The sequence below is a fragment of the Calonectris borealis genome, chromosome 12, assembly GCF_964195595.1.
Source record: "Calonectris borealis chromosome 12, bCalBor7.hap1.2, whole genome shotgun sequence".
Taxonomy (NCBI): Eukaryota; Metazoa; Chordata; class Aves; order Procellariiformes; family Procellariidae; genus Calonectris; species Calonectris borealis.
The window spans coordinates 21237710-21260280 of record NC_134323.1 but is presented as its reverse complement, the minus strand read 5'-3'; the positions used below and the strand labels follow the sequence as shown (position 1 = coordinate 21260280).

At 35.9% G+C, this 22571-nt stretch overlaps 1 protein-coding gene across 11 annotated transcripts in view; it reads right to left on the bottom strand.

Annotated features, from left to right (window-relative positions):
- BANP (BTG3 associated nuclear protein) overlaps positions 1-22571 on the bottom strand; it is a 157502-nt gene that overhangs the window by 115452 nt on the left and 19479 nt on the right. For all 11 annotated transcript variants that reach the window (XR_012675439.1, XR_012675436.1, XR_012675437.1 and 8 more), the window contains 2 exons: positions 5311-5433; positions 4361-4536 (listed from right to left, as the gene is read on the bottom strand). Coding sequence is in view for 7 of the 11 variants with exons in the window: in XM_075161571.1 (XP_075017672.1) it covers positions 4361-4536; positions 5311-5433 (299 nt within the window). In the remaining 4 variants the exon portion in view is untranslated. The remainder of the gene's footprint in view (positions 1-4360; positions 4537-5310; positions 5434-22571) is intronic.

Here is a 22571-nt window from a genome sequence, read left to right as displayed (position 1 = left end):
GTTTCCTCCAGATTAAAAAAGCAGCATACAGTGCCTCATGAGAACACAGCAAAAACATTAATTTTCATTGTATTTACACTGTTTTCATCTACCAAAACCCTTCCGAAAACCAGCCTCTATCCAAATTCTTAGATACTCGCACAGTAAAAAGGTTTGTTTATAAGGTTGACTGGTCATGCTGTAACTCATGTTTGGTGGTTTCTTTCCTCCAGAAAACATTTCTGCTAAAACAGACATGTTCATGTATTCAGAGAATAACTACTACACAAAAGACTTCTAAAAAACATGGGAACAGCTGGGTACTTCAAATTTCTAAAAGCCACACTTCAGAAAGAAAACTTATATGAAAACACAAAGGTGTATCTCCTGATGCAAACTGCTTAGCTGCATTTCTACCACAATGCATGAGTTACCTATATAGCTTTGATGTTTCAAATGACAGAGAGAGAAAGAGAAAAGAAAGGTTAACCAGACTTAAGATTTAATTAGTTAAGTGCACTGTGAGTAAGAACAGTTTCACAACTGGCAACATAGTTCGATTTAATCAGAGCTGCTCTCCAAAAGCTCTTCCAAATCAGAACTCCTTAGCTAAGATTATAACTAAGATAATTATACAACAAAAAGATCTCTGGTTTGAAACAATGACTCTTGATTAAAGTGAGGACCTTTTTTAATATCATTAATGTATTGTGTTAAAAAAATACGAGGAGGGGATTTTTTGCCTAAATCAGAAAAATAAAGAGAAAAGAGATGGGTGATGATTAAGTCAAGTACACCTTACAGACAACACTTACAATTAATGTTTTAGCATTGCTTGAGCAGTTTAGATTACCAGAATAGAGCAGTTTGGACACAGTTTTATTTGGTAGGTTGTATGTTTGCTGTTTTAAGACCTTCCTCCTTTTTCACTTCTACTGAAATGTGAGTTCAGTAGTGGGTCACACCTGGGCTTCTTCATTCAGTACCTTGTTTCAGTGCAGTAAAAAACATTTATATTTTTTACTTAGGATTTAAATGAAGGCTCCAATCCAGATCTCCAGAAACTGAAGATGCACTTAAACATTCAGAGGATCAGTGGCATTTAATTCTTTCAAACAGTGTTTCTGGAGGAAGATATCTTCTTAAAAGAGAAGCTTGATAAACAGAATTTTGAGCTTTGATCTTATTATTAAATCATCATCCATTTGTAGAAAAGTTTTTTTACATCTAAAGCACATGGTTATAAACTTACACTGCTGTTTATATATCCATACCAACTGTTCTTCTCTAATTTCCCCAGAAGATCCACTTGGGCTGCAACAAACTTAGAGTAGAAAAGACACACTCTAACACACGCGTTCAAAACAACAACAGACTAACCACTTTTGACAGTTATTAATATCTGTGGGGTAAAATTACAGGTTAAATAAAAAAACACTACTTTTTAGTTGGCTGAATAAGGATGCACTTGATATTTTCTATGCCAAAAATCTGACATTAATAAAAATAGTAAGTCACTTAGTGGTAAGCCTTCTAGCCTATTTTAATTTGATTTTACATTGGTAATTCAATACTGACCAATTCTATTCTTGCTGGATTTTATCCTGTGCAAGATTACTTCATGAACACCACTTCTAGAACTGCAGTCCGATGAATGCATCAGGTGTTGATATTACTATCATCCCCACATGAAAGGACATTTCCAAAGTGAAATTTGGAAAAAAAAATCAATCACAAAAATTTCACAAAAATTAGAGATTCAGTATCTCTAGATGCTTTCAGTTCATAAATACTACATCTTAAAATCAACCCTTTGCAGACCTTTAACTGCATCTGTAAAATGGATGAGCATTTTCAGTTTTCTGAAAAGTAGAAGAAAGCATCACGTAACTGTTGCTCAAAGAGAGAACATGCCTTACTGCACCTGCAAAAAGAGGAATATACAACTGGAGATGGAATAAAGGCATAGTGTTCAGTCGACAAGACGACCCCCCCCTTATTCTAGGCCATTACTGGAACCGGGAACTGGGCTCCATGCTTCTGTATAATTATTTTTCCGGAACAGAAAGGCAATAACACCAGTATTTTTTAAACTACCATACGTGATTAAATGCTCTTTGAAAACAGCCAGCAGAGAGCAAACAATGCCTTTATATAAATCTATTAACTAAATTCTGAAAATATCCACAGGTCAATGCCATACGCAAAGTCAGCTACAGCCCAACTATAAACACGGTTTAGTTTTGCTTTCTGGACCCAAGAGGACAGATGGGAGTCATACTGAAAACCTGTTGTTTAGTCTCAGTCCGTAAGGGCTGAAATACGCCATTCTCGTATTTTACAATCAATCAAGATTCCTTTGAGCAACTCAAAGTCATTCAGAATTCTTTCACAGACGATGAAAGCAAGCTGATGGGTGCTGTAACTTTTGCCTTTTACTGCTGAAGAAAACGAGTCTGCACAACAGACCTATTATTCTTCATCACTTCCTTTATTAATAATTTAATTTCTGTGAGATACTGCAGGCTAGTTCGCTTAGCATTCCTTCTGTGCAAGCGGTCCTCTCTCATCTTCGTGAGGGCAAGAAGAGGTAGGTGTGGAGGATTACTAATCTGATTCTCAGAGCGTTCATCAATCTCAGAGAGATTTTTAATGGATGAGTGTTCTAAAGGTCTGAAGAAAATCAGATCTGAAGACATTAATGGATTAGCTGTTTCTTCAAAATTTACATATACAACAATGGCATAAAAGGCCAACACACATTTGTCTGTGCAAATCTGTGCCAAACAACCAAGTCAAAAAAGGCATTATACAACAAATATCCTCCTAATGTTAGAGACTTTGTTCCTGGCATAGCTAACGCAGAGCTATATGAAATATTAACAGACTCCACAAAGTGTACATTTTATTTGTATTTTCACATCAACCTATCAGCACTACCTGCAATCCAATGATTTTTTGAGAGGAACTCCTCAGACAGCCTCAGTCTCCTTTACTTCCCCACCAATCCAAAATGAAATACTCTTCGGAAACAACTCTGTGTCACAACATACATACAGGACAGAACCGAAAAGCTTTTCCTAATATACATATGTTGTATGAGTATCCATAAAAGTCAAAGAATCCTAGGTTCAAATGCCTTAGAACAACATTTTCAGAAACAGTCTTCGGTGCATGAGACTTTCAGCAGCCTGACTTCTGATGTTTTGTAAGTATCAAAGTTTTAAAGCATCTCGTTGAATTGTTAGTCAGTTCTGAAATCTTTGAATGCACTCTTAAATACTCAGTTTCAGGCTATCTTGAATTATTCCTTACCACTAATTGTATCCTAACCGGTTCACACTCAACATGCTTTTACCAATGGCTGGAGATGATGCAGAAGAAACTGAATCACTCCTAAATTAGAGTCCTTCTGTTTCAATGTTAGAGATCAAAAAGACAACACACATTTACCTCTTAAGCACAAAGGTCACCTCCTCAGTGCATTCTGCTGCAACAATTTCCTGAAGTAACTCACTCTTCTCCGGTACATGAATGTAAATATGAACTACCAAATCCAGAATAACACTTAAGTAAATGTTCAGTAAGTATGTTTTAAAAAGTAATTAGGGAAATTATTAAATTGAAGTCTAGGATTCAAATTACATCTGCATAAAAAAAACCCAGTCATTTTCAAACTAATCATAGAACATAATTTATCATTTGTTATTTTCACGTAAAACTCAGTGACCCTTATATCATCTTGTTTGTGATTAAAATATAGCAACTAACATTCACTTCAATATTTCCAACCACATAAAATAGAATACCTTTATAAGGCTAATCCAAAATTCTTAGATTTCACTACATTTGATTTCTATGTCTAAGACCTAAAGAATTTTCAGAAAAATCTGACACTACACACTATCCTGTTAACAGTCTGTTTTTAATATGAATTTCCTTATAAAAATTGTTTACAATTGCTAAAATAACTACATTCATAAGAATTACACAAGCAGACTGGCATAAGTTGTTACAGGAGGAGATGAAACAATATTTCAACTTGGTGATAGGAAATCCTGCAGGTTGCATGTATTAATTTAAAGGGTTTAAAATATAAACTGCTATAGTGGGGCATACTTTTTAAATTTTACAAGTAATTTTAATTAGCTGTTCTGCCTGTAAAACTAGTAAAAATGAAAAAAAAAACAACAAAAAAACCCCAAACAAACAAAAAACCCAAACGATTCAGATTCATTCACTCCTGTCTGATGCTTGCTGTAATGCCTAACAATTCAAGGTTGGACCCATAATATGATCTCTGAAGCTTCCAGTTGAATCTTAGTTCATTCCACCACCACATTTACTTTGCTCAAGTAGCCTTACAGTTATATCAGCATACCTTCAGAGTTCAGCGTAATAAGTGTGACATTGTTGCCAATACTTTGGCTTCCTAATTGTCCACTGTTGGAAACTGAGTCACTGGCCTCAGAGCCACTCTCTCCGTCTTCATTGTGACTGTCGTCATGCCCTGGAACTTTCACCACTATGGTGTTCTGCCTACGTCCAGGAACAGCACTATGGAAAAGAAAAGTACGTAACTTTGGGAAAACACAATCCTTGATCAGGAATAGCATCATTTATAAGGGAATTAAAAACACTAATCGACAAAAATAAATGTATTATAAAAGCATACTCCTTTAAACAAGCCTACTCCTGTTTATAACTCAGAGCTATCCAGCAAAATAAAATCCTGCAAAATATCCAGCAGAAGAAATAAAAAATTTTAGATGCACACTTTCTAAATTTGCATCAATGGAAAAGTCTAGGCCCAGCGAGCAAAAGAAAAAAATATTTAAATAATTTATAGAAACATATTACTTAAGAACATTTTCTACCCAGAATCTCCAGTTCCACTTAATTTAAAATTTGCTTTAGAGAGTACAAATTCTAACAAGCCTTCCTGGGCTGCTGCATATTGGTTCTTCCGTTGGTTAAATACAGGATCTTGGCACGCTCCCAAGTGATCGTGCATCCACGTAAGAAATATGTAGCTATGGGCACTCTTTCTTTCAACTGTCAGCTGTCAACTAACATTGAACTAATCCCAGATCCTCCAAGATGTTCTCTCCCCATCAAGAGTGAAGCATTGCTCTGTACCTTTACTGCTGATATGAGGTTTCCCTAGGCAGAACTGTCAGCCTAATAAAATATTCAAGTACCGGTTCACTGTTCTTCCCCCCACTATTACCTAGAACATTTCTCATTTTGCACTTCAAATTGCTGCAGACACTGATACTGATCTGTCAAAGGAGGGAACGAAGGGGGAGGATTCCCGTAACTGCTACTAACTTGCTAAGGATATTTTCCAGAGAATCCGCTGTTCTGCTCAATGGTTCTTCCTGCCCAACCATCTTGGCTACAATTGAATTCTGCCGGTCGTTGTTCAGTATTACTGTGGTCTGAGGGACAACACTACAAGACAAAAATCAGAGAGGAAAATGGAATGTAAGCTAGCAAACCTTATAAATAATACATTAACACAGTCTTATGGTTTAAACAGTCTACTTAAAAACAGAGACTGCCTCTAAGCTTCGCTCTTTCTCCCAGCATCGCGGTTATGTATCAAATGCTAAAGCTGGTAATCCATCTAATTTGACAGCTGTACCATTCCAAGTACTCAAAATTCTTTCAGAGGACGGATAGCTTCAATGGAATTATATAAAAGTCCACGACCCCTGGCAAAGCGATAAAGAATTCATCAACTCAAGATACACAGGAGGAAGTCTGTAAATCACAGCTCCAAAGAGCCACCAAATTCTTATTTTGAAAAGTCTGAGAGTGAGCATTTTCAGAGATACTACGGCCAACTTACATGGTAACGCATCATTTTTAGTAGAATAATTCCCAGGAAAAAAAATGTAAAAGTATTTATTGCAAAATTGGATTATCATCTTAGTTAAAAAGCATGTATTTTTTTCCAGGGCTGGGGGCTTTTGGAGGGCAGGGAAACCAGAGTGGTACTAGGGGCATCAGAGCAGAACAGGGACAGACTGTAATTAATGACAAGACTAAACTATTTCTTGTGTGCATTTCACATACAAAAAAGTCTAAATCAAACAACAGAAAAGCATTTAGTGTGTGAGAAACCAGAAAGCCTTCTCTATCACTTTTGATGAAAATGCAGAAGGAAGTAACTAGAGAAGTGTTGCACAGAAAACGCACTAAGTCTACACTATAACACAAAAGTAAATATGAAATAAATAATTGTCTCCAGTATGCAGCTTATCATTTTATTTGGTTTCAGAGATTATTAACATTATTCCCACACCATTATTCAATCTTCTAAGGCATGGTTTTGATATTTAAGACTGTTTCCACTGTGCTCATGGTAAACTTAAGAAGAGAACTTAGAAGAAAAATTGTGTTTTAGTGACAGAGAAGGCTTTCTTCTTTCTCTTTGCTTCCCACAGTAAATAGTCCACTATTGTTTTTACTGGTCCAACATCTCAAACATGACTGATGGTCATTTATTTTTCCTAACTGTACTCCTTGGCTAATTGTTGAAACACAAATTAAACAAATCTGATGACAGCAATTCTCTGTTTCAGCTGTAATACAGCGCCTGCTTGCTTGAACATTCATGTGTCTACATAAGACTTTAAGTGTTACAATATCCATCGTTAAGACCTAAAGAAAAGATAAGAAACTATCGTAAGAGCTAACAATAAATGGATCTCAACTTTGGCACAGACAAAATGGTTGACCACAGGTTTTTTGGATACAAAAAGCCCTAGGGCCTAATGCCCTGCCTCCCTCTTACAATAATTGGATCTTGCTAGCAACAAATGGGATTCCTCATGGACTGCCAATGATCTGTTGGATTGCAAACCTTGGGAAGCTCTGGAAGATGTTTATCTAATCATAGACAAGTACAGAGTGTACTACAGCTTTTCATGTGTACGTGAAGTTCAAATTGTATTAAACAATAAATGGAGGTTTTCTGTTGCTTTTTTTTTAGTTGCTATCTAGAGTATAAGGGTTTATGTCACCTTTTCAAAATTTTCTCCATTATCAAGCGGAAAAAAACCCACACACTTCTTATATAAAAAAAAAAAAAGGCAACTTCTGTCTATTTTCTCAGTGCCAGCACTGCATGTTTGGGGGAAAAAAAAAACAAACAAACCACCAACACACCAAATACTTGATAAAATACTGATCCGTGGCAATGTTGGCAGTCCCCCAGTCTAGCAGTAATATGTGTTCTTGTTACATTTCCCAAATTGTCCAAATAGCTACATTTGAAGTTTTTATAGGCCAGTTTAAAATGTTGAAGAATTTTACACTTCCTTTTAGACACTGTTCTTTATCACCATCTTTCTTGCAATCACTTCCGAATGCCTGTTTAAAATGTCACTTACCAAAGCTTATTTTTAATGAACACTCTGAATAACTAATTCCAGCTGTAGAGATAAATGCAATAAAGTTACATTTATAAAGTCCTTAGGATTTTGCTCCTACTAAGTTTATATTTTAAAAAGAGTCTTAGCACTAAAACTTGACATAAAATAAGGAAGAGGTTAGGGGGGGTTTGCCCCCCTTTCGTCCCTTTTTTTTTAAAAAAAAAAAAAAGAATATTCATTTTTAAGGAAGAAAATCTGGAGAGTGAGCCGGATAGCGTATAGCTAATTTAAGCAAATTTAGAATAAGGGAATACTTTTATACAACCCACCAGCACAGATGTATCCCTTTTTCAATGCATCAATGTATGTTCAAGCTTGCTTACTTCAACGCATAAACGTTTTTTTCAAATTTATCCCTAAACACCCATGAAAACACTGGCTCCTGTCTAAGAATTAACTTTTCCCAGTTAGTAGAGTGGATTATCGACAGGAAAAATCTACCTTCACAGTTGTTTTGGGAGGAGCCACTAACATACTAACACTAACTAAACATACCATTTTACTGACACCTATTTTCCTGGCTATACAGCACAAAGGCAAAAACAGACACCACATACACAAGGAAAACCTCTGTAACAAGCCACAACTACCACCAAATTGTCCATCAATTGTTTTACATTTCGAAATGAACTGTAAGGACTGAATCTATAAAGCAGTTCGGAGAGAAAACAGAGTCACACAGGAAGCACAGTGGTAGAGAACAGCTAAAATAAGCATTTGGAAATGTTCAACACAGCATAACAAATCTACAACCATAACCTGCCTGAGCAGGAACTCTACATCTAATTTGAAAATAACTGAATGAAGTTTCTTGACTATTACCAGGAAACATTAGTGTTAGATGAAAGATTATTTCTGTGTTCTGTATCTACTAACACAAAGACTCCAGTAAAACTCACTCAATTCTTTTTCAGTCTTAAAGGAGAAGGGATTTCTTATGTTTAAGGCTTAACTCCTAAAGAATGATGCTTTCAAAAGCAGTCTGCCTGAAGAGGATGAGGTAACCTTTCCATTCAAAACGTCACAAACGTTAACCAAGAAACTACAATTCTGGACCATGTTCTACATGGAACAAGAATGGCTACAGAATTTGCTGACAAATTCTGACAACTAGGCATCATGAGGCAGAAATTTTTCAGAGCTGATGCTGTGAAATTTGAGCAGTTACTTATCTGGAAGAAAAAGAAAATAACAATTGGGACCAATACAAAAAGGCACCATTATGCTTGAAAAAGGAGAGCTTCACAGGATTGTCTTAGACTCCGATTTGTACACAGAAGAAACGGATATCCACAAGATTCCCTGCAGATACGAGAATGTGCTTCCCATTAACTTTCCTGTGAGATGTTCTATTCTCCGTTTTCAGATTTATTTATTTATCTAAAAGAGACAGCAATAAGAAATCTGCTGAATATACACGAAATTAAACAAGGAATTCTATGTAAAGTTGAAATATTGGGCCAACCTGACAAAATCCATCAGAGGAAATCATTAAAACTTATTACAGCCTAGTGCATCCTCATACTGGATTATTCTAATTTCTTTTTTCAGTCTGAAAAATCTCATACTGAAGATGAATCAACTTTAATCTTTACTTATGTACTAAAATACAGAAAACAAAAAATCACAAAGAAGAAGGAGAAAAGCTTCTGATATTCACTCAGATCCCAAATGAAGCAATTCTTTCTATGAGTGCTGCCAGTACTATACTCATGGAGAAGATGGAAAGAAAATATTAAGAGGGGTCAGGGGGAGCGCTTCAGAAACCCAGTGTTGTTGCATAGGATTCAGTACTTTCCATCTGTGTTCACGTATTCCTTTCCCCATAAGCATTAGAACTTGGAGAGACTGGTTCTGCAATTTGCCTATTGCTGGACACAACTCAGTAAAAAATTTAAAATGCATACAACCTACAGATATTATTATATTTTGGGAAGTTTTTTTAAATGCAGTTTATTGAATAATCTGTTAAATTACAGGTGAAAATATTTATAAAAAAATAAACAGATAATGATTTTCAAGCGTGCGTATTTAGCCTCTGCCATTTTTTTTAAATGTAAAAGGATGTTCTACATTTTGCATAAGAAAATTGCTGCCAAAGGTAATTTTCAGTATGGAAAACGTGTGAGTCATAGATATGATCATTAGTCTTAACTGTTGGTTTTTCATTGCCAATAACCTGTCAATCACACAGAATGCAGCCAATGACATAAAAGAACTTCTGGCAATACCAGGACCATCATCCCCTCCTCTTCCCAGATGAGGTTTTCACTTAAAAAGAGAAAAATAAAGCAAAAGGAACTGACATTTCTATCTTCCACAAGGTACAAGATCAAAAGCGTTTCTCCAAATGGATGAAAATTACTTGTGGAAAAACTCGGACTGAAGTTTTCAGACAAGAAGTTGTTATTCTTGTTTTCCTAGACACACTAATATAGACCAGTTAATGGAGTATTTACAGCAGTGCTCAACCAGTTAAAGAAAAGAAAGCAGAGAGTCCTCTGTTTAGACAATTTCTGAGCCTCCTTTGCACATGCGAACATCTGCAAATAGGTAAATAAGAGCTCAGAGACAGAGCTCAGCTTAGAGACATTCAGCCAGCCACTGCCACACGAACTGTCTGTATAATACTCTGTGGTCACTACAACGCCCACACAGTGTGTGTTGCTTATCTGGAAGGCAGGGCTCCTGAGGATATCATTCTCATCTTCCTCTAGTGTACATATTAGAAGGAGATGCAGAAAGAGAGGAGATCAGGAAGGCAGGAGTTGGAGTTACTGCTGGCAGACTGCTTGTACTGAAGGTCTCCAGCCAAACACAGCCTTCAGGAAAGCAAGTCTGGGAAAGAGACCTTGAACTCCAGTATTTTCCAGTTTACTGCTGGGGACGAACATGAAGACTTAAACGTATAGCTCATGCACGTGTGCGGGCTCTGGAGGAATACTGCAATTAACCCTACCATGAAGAAAATCTAAATGTTTTTCAAATTATATAGAAAAATACCATTTTAGAACTGTGGTGTTTTTCTTTTTTTTTTTTCTTTTTTATCTTTCACTGACACTTGTGTTCATCTGTAAGAACAGCTACTCTTTAGATCTTTTCATCACGATTTAGGAAGATAATGTTAAAATGCTCCTTCCTCTTGATGACCACCTGCTTCCTTTGCCTTCTGCACACATAGTTAAGATGCCCTATCCAAATAGCAATGAGAAAACTGGCTTATGAATTTACACTATGGTATACATGAACAAAACCACAAACCAGCAAAGCATACACAAAAATACATTGGATTTATGCCAAAAAAATGAGTGCAGCTCCTCATCTCCCAGGAAAGAGCAAACTTGCCAACAACCAAACCATTCACCAAGATGAAGACCAGTAGGACACCTGCTGTAGGGTAGAGCGCTGTATGGGCACTTGAACAGTTAAAGTTTTAATGTCCCTAAACCATGCATTCGCCTAGTCACAGCCAATTGCCAGAAAAGCAGCAGTGTTATCCAGAAAAGCAGCAGTGTTATCCATCATTTTCAGTAAGAGTTCAGTCATCAAAAATTATCTTTGGATTCTTTGCATCTGGAACATCACATAAGAGCAGACATTATAAAGACAGCACTAATGATTAGGTCCTGTAAAAAGACAAGCCAAAGTACACCAGCCATCACTGGAGAGAGATTCATGGATCTGAAAACTGACAAAGCTGTAATCAATTTATAATAAAGATAAAGCAAATGCAGCATTTATTAAAACATACTGTTAACAGTTTAAGAACATTTAACATCAAATTTTCAGTTCAAATAAGTAAGAGCCAGACATTTTCCAAGTTACAAAATACATCTATATGTAGTTTATTGTACTCAGCCTTACCTATAGAGCGAGCCTCTGAATTGGCTGACAATCAGAAAGACATGAATTACTAGCTTTAAGACCAATTTTATCAACCAGTTTTAAAAGCTGTTAAAATCTGTTGTGGATTATTCTGCTCTGAGAAGGGCTAAACACACTTGTACAATCAAGTGTAATCATCCATAAACGACAACACCCATTTCCAACTAGTTCACCAAGTAACCAACAGCCAGATAATGCTACAAGTGACCCAAAGAACCTACCACTTAAAAAGTCAAGCTTGTTACTTCAGGGATTTTACACCATCTGTACAGGTACACAAGCAACTTCAAACTCTGGGGTTTTTTTTTTAAAACAAACAAACAAAAAAACAATAATAAATTTCTCTTATTTTGAACACAACTGAAACTCCATAAAAATTAAATGCACAGTGAAATACAGCCTCCAAAGAACCTTTTAGCCTAAGCAGATACACAAAAGCAGCAAAAATCAGTACCTCCAGCGTGTGCAAGCGACATAATTAGGACTGAAAAACACTGTAACAGAAATGGCATTAATTATTGGTCTTCTACTTTTGATTATGGACAAGAAAAGGACAGGTCATGACTTATAATTAACAGGTTAATACAAGCCTCTTTAAAGATAAATGTACTCATAAAAATACAACAGCAAAGATATCTTTTTTTTCCACACAGTATAGAAAGAAATTTACAGTTGTTACCTTTCTTTGAGCCTTAACTTCCTGAACTAGATAAGTAGTACTGCAGCCTACTGGATTGCATTAAACGTGAAATGAGAAAGGCTATCTATAAGGGAAGGACAGTCATTTTCCATAACAAAATACACAGGCTTGACTGATCTTGAACACAGTTACTATGAAAGAAATGATCTGCTGCAGCCTTAGTACTAAAATAGAAATCTCTGTATGTTTAGAAAACACTGTATGAAACAAAAGTAAAGACTTTGAATCCTTTATTATACAATTACCTACTTCTAGATTTATTTTCCAATTTTTTTACAAATTCTAATATCTAATATTAGCATAAGACTGACTTAGGTGGCACTAGAAGTTAGGGGGTGAAGGAAGCAGCATTATAAACTGGCTTTCAAGACACTAGTTACAGTAACTGAAGCTTCAATGGTCACCAGATAACAAACTGCAAATAAATACAACATTAGGTTCCTGCAAACAGAACCCAAACACACAGCTCTTACAGAGCCGGTTCGTAAATAATTTCCATCATGTACCTCTGTTTCTCTTGCTTTTCATAATTACCCAAACAGTTATGTACACTTGCCACCTACACATACATTTTTATAGAAAGGCCAAGGATGCTGCTACTCTGAGAGTTGGTACCGAATCTTTAATTCCCGTATACCCTGAAGAGATGTTAAAGAAACACCACTCTTCACTTTTTACAGAGAATACAATTTTAAAAGTTATTAGGAGCAGATTTCCTGTCTCATACTCCACCCTTCAATATGGAACAAAGAGATTGAGCTAAAGATATGCAAAAATGTACAGTTCCACAAAAAGGAAAAATTCTGTTTGGGAAGACATTCAGATTCCAAGCAGTGTGTTTTTTACGTTTGGAAATGTATCAGTTAAATAGCATCTGCTGCCAAATAAAGCAGATGGAAGACTGGCTCTTTGCCATCTTACCAACCTTCCCGAGACCTTGCTAGATGTTAGGCTGTTTCATCCTTTTGAGGCTCTGAATCTATAGCTCTCTTCCACCTTCCTTAAAGTAAAACTAGGACTCTCCAAAAACAGTGCAGATTGTTTCTTTTAAAACTATACTACTATGTATTATTTTCCATAAGTAGCAAGACCAGTTGTTTTTGCAACTTTTAAAAATAGTATCACTGGTACTTTAATCTGGTGTAAACTGGTATGCAAATTATTTTGAAACGCAACTTAAATTTCTGTCATTTCCAAAGAAAGATGAAAACTTGCCCCCTTTAATCACAAGCTGATCAGCTGCTCTCCTCTTCATTCGTTTTGTTGTACTCTCATAATTAAATACCCCAACTTACAGGAAAAGTTTCCAGGGAGTGCTCTTACTGCTGGGTTTTCAAACTCCCAAGCATCTCCAGAGACTGTAACATTAAAAATACATAAATTCTCAAAACTGGAATCCAAATGAATATATAAGGCTTTTCTGCCCCCTTCTGTTTATTATATGCTTGATAAATTACTTCTTAAATTATATAGTATGCAACGTATTCTTCCACACTCTGGTGCACTGCTTCAAATATATTACGATTTTTAGGGCTTCACTAAAATATAATCCTAAAACAATCATTTTCATCCATTTTACAACTTTCATGAGGTAAAAACTGTCCACTTTCATTAAACACAATAATTCTTTTCAGTTGTTTATTTAGGCAAAAGGAAAAGCTTGAGCCATATGAAGGCATTTGTCCTGAACCAAATTTCAAGTCATGGACCCTTTACATTTATTTCTTAAATGCAATAGCTGGCTCTGCTCATGGAACCATAGAATTAAAGTATATGTTCTGCTTTCCCCAGAATTCATCTAATATGACCTTATGGGATTTGGCAAGGGGGTAGGTTAACCCACATTATAGTATTACTACAATTGGTTTTAAATATCCTTAGACACTAATTAGACTAGTAAATGTCCCCCTAATCTGTGTATAAAACTCAAAGCCTTTTTGATCCCCATGTACGTCTCTCTTTTTCATTTTCAGATACCCTTACAATTAAAGGATGTTGATTTCTAAAATGTCTTGGCACAAGGGGCAAATTCTGTGCACATTCAGTTCTCTCATTTCTTAGCTTACTATTGTGAATAGCAATATATTGCACCACAAGGGACTTCACACAACTGCATTTCTGGTTTCATGCCGTAACTTTCACATAAGGTTTTTCTTTACAAAATGAAACTAAAAGGATGCACTAAGGTCTCAGATGCAGAACAAAGTTCCTGTATATTAGCTAAGTGGGAATAAATAAACTGTTTACCCACATGTGATTCAGAGCAAGACAAACTACTTCCAATGCTTTACACCTCCTAATTTGAAGGATTTCACAGTTGTCATGGGCTAAGAGCAACAACCAGGAAAACTTACTGTACAATTACCCGGCAAATAGTAAAATCTTGATCCTTGTAACACATCTACAAGACTGAAACCTTTGTCTAAAACTTGAAGGAAGTTCATTACCTAAGACTTTATTTTCAATGTGTATTGCTGAAAATCTTAGCTAGCATTATATTTAAGAATTCAAAATTATATCTTTCTAAAAGATTACTTCTAGTGTTTTGAGCCTCACAGGCGTATTTTAAACGCTACCACCACAATTAAAAAGATCCAAGCCACACATTTTGCATCCATTTCTCAGACGTAAGTTATCAGCTGCTACTTGCTAGGCTCTCATTTGAATCATTGGACTATTATAAACGATAGTTCATCAGAAACCATTAACTTAAGAAAAATTGGACTTGGGAGAATGAATCAACACAGTTCAAATCTTGGTCAGTTTGAAAAGTTTTATAGATTTAAGTTCCATCCCATACATGCATGAATTAATGAACTCTCCAAAACACAGATGAAATGTTGGTATTAAATTGTTATTTTAATTCCTTAATGACCTTGCACTCTCAACCTAAATGCTATCTGGAAGTTATACATTGTTTCTGAATTTATCAAATCCCAACAACAAATTACTAAACACTTGGCTCCTCAAGATCTTAGTGCAACAATAATGGAATGTGAAATTCCAATGAGAACACTGCTGTACAAGCTTCTTAAATCCAAGATGCCATTTCTCCTTAGTCCTGTGTGAATTTTAACTCTCAATAGTGAGAGGAGTAAATGTAAAATCTTCACAAACTGATGGTTTGTAACAAAAAATCTTCACTTGCTGATTGTCTGTATCAAAAACTCCAGGCAGACAACCAACAGGGCAAGCTTAATTTCAAAATATCTAAGTCCCCATCACAAACGCCCAAAGCAAGAATTACCACTGTTTACAGCACTGCTGCTGTAGATCTTACACAATACAGCAAATAACAATAAAAATCACAGTCATGAGAGTTCTTAAACCAGTTTCAATATGAAATGGTATTGAACCTAAATATAATGAATCGCAGAAGTGCACTTAATTCATAGGAGGTACTTCTACATGAAATGCATGTTTCAATGCAGGTAAAATAAAAATATGTAAATCGGTATTCTTACTGCTATGCAGGACCAGAAACAATCTCAAGATGTTGAGGCTGACAAGTTCTTGTGACAAATTAGGGGACTTCGGAAAGCATTGTCCTTTTTTTTCAGGGAATCAAAGATGTCAAGCTGTTTTGTTTTTTTTTTTTCATACCACAGCCAAAGAAACTAACACTATGCAGCCCTGGATAAAAAAAGAAGAGCTGGCATCTAATCAAAGAATTTCTTTATTTGATTAGTTCGGTTTCATAAACTGAATTTTTGAATGCAAGACAGAACCATAATTTTCAGATAAACATGTCCACTACACCTCAAGAAGGTATTTGGGTTTTTCATCTGTCCACTTATATATTTCAAGCCACAGACTAAAATACTCCTCATCACTTGCTGGCATTATAAGGTGATAGTAGCTAACTTCCTTCATTCAAGAAAACCAGACAAAACATACTTCACACATTCAACTTGAAAATGAGAGTGAGTGTGTGGGCACGTGCGTGTGTGTGTTTCTTTATACACGAATGCATGTGTAAGGAACCCCTTTATCACCTGCTTCGCAGTAATGATTTAGAAAAACAACAATGGGAGATAGCAGAACTGAAAACAGAGGCCCCAAAAGGCATAAAAAGAAACAGCATTGTGGACCAATCGATGCAATTATGAACGGCCATTCAAATTCTGACTCCCTTAGTCAAACTTCCACTTTACCAGAAATTTTTTATCAAAATATCAAAATTTTGCTTATATTTACGTGCTCTTTAAAAAATTTGAGATTCTAAATAAAATTTTTAAATTCATAAAAAGGGGTAAAATCCTCTAAAATCATGAAATTTTAATTATGATCTTTACATTTTGTTAATATTGACTTTGTTCCCTAATTGTGAGTGTACCTGAAATGAACATGATGAAAATAGATCACAGACAATTGTGCCATTTTCCTTCAACCCCTTCCATGCCCAGACGTAAACAGACTGGACTTGCATAAAAGAGCTATTCACATGAGGGCAGCACAATCATCCTCAATTCTTCATGAAACAAACCCATTAATTTTAAACAGAACTCTTATTGGCTGAAGCTACAAACATGACATTTGAACTGGTAATTTAAAATAAATGTTTGCACACAGTACCATTGACTGATGACAGAAAGTGACAGGGAAAGGTTGTTAATTTATTGATACTACAGGGTCCAGTCCAAAACAATGACAAAAGTTCATCTCTGTTTTTGTCAGCCACTCCCAGACTCAAAGATTTGTACTAAAGACACTGCTGGATGAGGCCCCAGAAAGAGGCTCTAACATAAGATACACTGAAGGATACATAAACCTGGCTTGCTTATAGAAAGTGACAAGAATTTCTGAAACCCTGATGAACTCCAAAGCTTCTCCAAGTAAAACCTTAATAATACATTCTGATTAACACCCCAAATCGCTGACTGTATTTTCAAGACATTATCTGTAACACTCCACTCCCTCTCACCCCCCAAAACATGGCTTAATTTTACATCTTTTGTTGAGCTGCCTGCTGAGTCGTCTTGAGGACTGAATCTGCTTCCAGGGAAATATTTTTTCAGGCCTAGAGTTCAGTGCATGAGATCAGGCTCACAGCAGGCAGAGTAATGTACCTGCAACTTGAAAATAAACCATATACCATACATCTTTCAGGATGCTATATTCCTCAATTCATGCTTTGTTTCAAACTCTCTACTTGGGGGGGGGGGGGGAAATATGTACCTTTCTGCAAATTGAGGGTCTTCAGACCTGAGGAGGGTGTATTTCCAAGAAGGGACAGTTAGCTCTTAACTTCAGTTTAAGACAGTAACAATCCCGAAGCTTTACAATGTTAATTTATTTATCACTGAATTAAAAAAAAAAGGAAAGAAAAAATAGCCATAAATTAAACTTGGAGAGAGGTTTACATCACCTAATGAGTTATAGTATCAACTGCAGCAAATGTGGGAAAGAGGTTAACTATATCACCAGAGACTCAACAGCCACTATTTAGCGATAAGAATGCAGAATTAACCATTCTTTTTAAAAGCCTGGATTAGCATAGTAGGATAGTTTATTATAATCTATAAAAATCCTTATGATAAAAATGCAACAAAAATGAAAAAGCTATTCAATACCTGATAATATGAAATTAGGTTGGTCAAGGGGTTTGTAACTTAAAAAAAAAAAAAGAATTCTAGCTATTTTGATTTTTATACCAATACCTTGATTATATTTCTTTAGGTTTGTTTTTCTTCCTAAAGGCTTTATACAGGAGCAACAATAGTTTTGCTAAATCTAGAAGAACAGTCATCCTACTATTCTTTCCACTCCACATCCCCCTGCTTTACAACTTCATTTAAAATCATCTCAGTTTTCAATTTTGCATTATTTGACTACAAAACCACTTGTAAACAAAGAAACAAACACACCAGAAACACAGATCTGGAACTTGGGAAATCTGGAGCCAAAAGGTTTGCCAACTGGCCCACCGCAAGCAAAGTCGATGAACAAATCCTGTTCTTCAAAACCTATTACACCCTTTTGATTAAACCTAATGGTAAAATAAACATATTAATGATCTACACCTACAAAAATAAAGCAAGTTTGTACATCCCATCTGGTACACAACCGCATCAAGCTTTCTCTTTCACATGTAAAAAAACTTGTTTTGTATCTTAAGACAAAAAAAGACAAATGCTGTTTTCTAATCTAGCTGACTGAACCTACCAACACCACAATTGACTGCAGACAAGACTATCTGAAGCACCTCCACTTTAATAAGCTAATGTCCAACCCACTAACAAGTCTTGTTCAGGGATACCATATTAGGTCTTTGCACAGTAACTGAGTGCATAAAACTCTGCAATTCCATTTAACTCTCCAGGTCCCATTAAAGACAAAAATATATGCAATTCTATCTCTACACTCAGCGATCAGTATCCTTAATCGGTTAGCCACAAATGCATATGGTAAAGAACCAGATGTATGTGGTCTGTATTTCAACTTTACCATAACAATGACTCAAGGAAAATATCTGAACAAAAGAAAAACTCCATTTACCTATGAATTTCCATACTTCAGCAGAAACACTTTTATTATTAAGTATGAAGAAAATACCAATTTTAAATTTAAATCCTCTCCAAAATTAATACATTCTAAAAACTGCTCTCAATTACATCTATTTACCCAGCAAAAATTTCCAAAATAACAGAGCAGAATTGTACAATGTAGTAGTTGCAGAAAATACTCATAAAAACACAAATGATGAAGGGTTCTGTGAAACCAAAACAAATTCCTATGTTATCTGAAGCAATCAACCTTAACCATTTATACTTGGGCTTACCCACTCAGAAAAATGATTAATGGAAACACGTTGACAAAAATAACACTGTTTCTGGACTGAAATCTTTCAGATGAAATACTTTCTTCAAAACATGGATAAAAGATTTTAGTTGCACTGTCACACTTTGCGTTCATCAATTTATAAATCTTAAGACCTGGGCACATGCTAAATTTCAAACTTATCATTTGAGGCTGCCATACTGACAGGCCATCAGGCATTGCACCAATTCTCCTATCCAAGAAACTTTCAGCAGCTACTGGAATTTTTGACCAGCATGGTACCTCATAAAGAAAAGAAATTAGAGGTTTTTAATAGCCATACTGCCAGGAAATGTTGCAGACAGAGGAAGAGAGACAATCACTTCCTGGATGGAAAAGCAGGGCTGTGCTAATGCTGCACAAAGCCGGACAAAGCTCAGCACACCAGGACAATACACGTACTCCCATTACTATTTCTTACATTATTTTGCTACTGGTTTTGGCTCTTTTCAAGCTCCATATACTTCAACATAACTCTGGGCAATCTCATGCCATCCATTCTACTAGTTCTGAAACCTGACAGCCTTTCTTCCAAGAAAGAAATTTTAAAAACTCTATTAACACTATGTCTTTGTAGGTAATCCTGACAACTACATATTTTTAAGCAGCAGCCACTAAACATTGAGAAAATACTTTCTGAAACTCTTCTTCACTTTTTTTCTCCTCAAAGAAAACGAGATTTAACATCATGCTGTTTCTCCAATCCGAACTAATATTTTGCACTCTTATGACCAAATCTGACAAAAAGAAAGAGGTCTGAGAGATAATAAACACCCATTAAAATCTGAGGCTGGGGTAAGGACAAGCCCAAACGCTACACCCCACTAATACAAAGTCAGGAAGGTCTCATCCATTACCCCATAGCAGCTAGCTCCAGCAGTCGCATACGCTACTATCATGGGAATAGCATGGAAGATTTCAAAATCCCCCAGCAGGGAGCATCACGGACCATAGAAGAAACATGAGGCTTGTCCATTGAAAAGGTAGAGGAAATAGGACAAAAACCTATACAAAACTATGCTTGTTTAGCTCTGCTTTTCATGCGATGATTTATTGAAATACAACAGCTACAAGTCTTTCCATATTGTTTATGGCCTATTGCTGTTTCCCTCAAAACAGTTTACATCTCAAATTCGGAATGACTTCCTTTCAAGAGAAGTTTTCTCCTATTAGTTTTTGCTGTAGCTTAAACTTCTTACTTGGAGATCTAAAAGTTAGCCTATTGTTCCTCTATCTCAATTGTTCATACAAATTATTCATTACTCAGCACCATGTACCTTTATTTTCTTCCTTATCTGCACTGCAATTAGCTAGTATATAACGAAGTACTGTAACAGCGGATCAGAATAAACAATATGAACAAAAGAACTGAGAACACAATCCAGCTTTTATGAAGATGTACGTACGCAAAACATCAAGAGCAGTAGACAGTACTGTAATTTCTGAATTCAACATCTCGCAGTTTTCCAAGAAACATCAGCAAGTCTTCAAAAAATCACATATCTAGAAAAGGATGTTGGAAGATTTTCACACATATCATTCCTCATGTGTTTAATAAAGAGACAGAAAGCAGAATGAGACTCTAAAATGCACTGCATGTCTGTCCTGGGAGCTAGTAACATGGGGTGGTTCCTGATTTTTTGCAAGTCTCCTTGAAAACTTCTGCTTCACTTCCCTAGTAAGGATTTTTAAAGCTTGGAAACAACAGTTTGGCACAAAAAAGGTTGAAGTTATCCCAATAAATCAACGTATTAAGTTTACTAGTAAAGACAACTTATCATTGAACACAAATCTGACAACCGTTACAAAGTGAGACTCCAGCCTCCCTCATGCAGCTATATGAACAGATTATACTTTATCACCCCATCTTATAAGCAGCCAGTGTATAGTGCTGCACACAGCATAAAATTCCAATCATAGTCAAGGCAGGCCATAGTGCGTAGCTGTGAATTCACCTGGTATGCTGTAACCACACAATTCCACTACAAGATGACACAGAAGAAAGCTCCTCTGTCCAAGCTGTCCTTGTTTTCAACACGATGACCTAAGCATATTTCAAACTGACAAGTCTTAGGAAATTAATTTAATTTTAAAAGCACACATAGCACAAAGCAATCCAACTGTGTGAATTTATAATGTACAGTTCATAGACTTTACTGTGTGCACTGGTGTAAAACAAATTTTGATTATGTTAAATCTGCATCGAATTAATGCAAGTAACTAGATTACCAGAAAAAACTGTAAACAAAATTCACTCTAGAGTAGAAGAGGAAAGATCACAAACCCTAAGCTATTTATCAAAAAAAGAATGAGAGTCTGCTTTACTGCCAGTGTAGCACCACCTGGTTGACATGCTTTTGCTAATACAACATTTTTGTTAGAGTGGCAAACCCAGTATTATTGTAATGGCAGAAGGAGAAGGAGGTTGAAGAATCGCATTCAGATGCAGAATCTGAAAATCACTATCCAAAACACTAACTCTTGTCGGCAGCTCTCCACTGCCATCTGCAATGTAAGGGGAAGAGGGAACGATGCAGAGAGTTGATACAACAGAACAGTCCATGCAGGCTTTAATTGGAAATAATCAACAAGTGATAAAAGTTTTTATGAATGAGAAACAGGGAATACAGTGAAGCATTCTGTGAATGCTGTGAAACTGAAGTGTTACTAATGCCAAGTTAAACACATACACCCCTAACTATTTTCTTTTGAGTCATATAGGCCACAGACTGCTAAAAGAACAAAAAGCCCTCAGTGCTTTATTGGCAAGATGCATTTGATAATGCAACCTCATACCAACACTAACAAATATTTGGGGCAGAGAATCTTAGCCTTCAAGACTTCTATCTAAATTATGTTCAGACTGTCTGAGAAGCCGTCATCATAAATCTGTACACTCAAAACAAAAGATTAAACACCAAGCTCACTATTAACACACAGAACGGATTTCCGATGGTTACAGAGATTAAAAAACAAAACAAAAAAACCCAACAACCTCAGGTCTGACAAATCCTGTAAGAAACTCAAAATAGTACAATTTACAGAGGAAAGCATCCACTGAACATGAATTAATAGATTCCCAAAGGGGACACGTATTTCTGAAAATATTTTTGAAGCTTTTTGTGCACAAACCGCAGTAAGAAGTTCAGTTTATGCACAAGAACCTGAAGATCTCTAATACAATGACAAAAAAAATTAATACCAGATTTAAAGACGGTTCCTTGAGAAATAATTATTGATAAAGAGTATTTAGCGAAAACACTGGTGTAATATGCTAATTACTTGCTCTATTATCCAAATAGTTATTCTATGTACTTTATTTCTTTTGATAGAGAACTTAGCCATAATTTGCCTTTTCAGTGTATGACTGGGAAGCTTTCAAAAACATAGGTAAATGTAGACATGGCACCTATTTTAAAGAAAAATTAAATGGAAAAAGGGAAAAGGAAGATGTCCAATGGTCAGGATGTTCATCACCAGCACAAGAACAAAGACCCATAAAGGAATTCTGACCTGGGGCCCAAACATTGTATTTGGACATCTAAAAAGGAAAGTTGTTTTGGAAAAGCTTGAGGACATCAACTGTTCCTAACTGGACAGGTGACTGTTACAGCAAAAGGAGCAGAGAGTACTCAAATTTACACTGAAAATAAAAAGGACATTTGAACTTTTAAAACAGACATCAAGAAACACATTGGGTTCTGTATCATTTTAGATTTTTAAATACAAATAAGGTATCTTTTAAA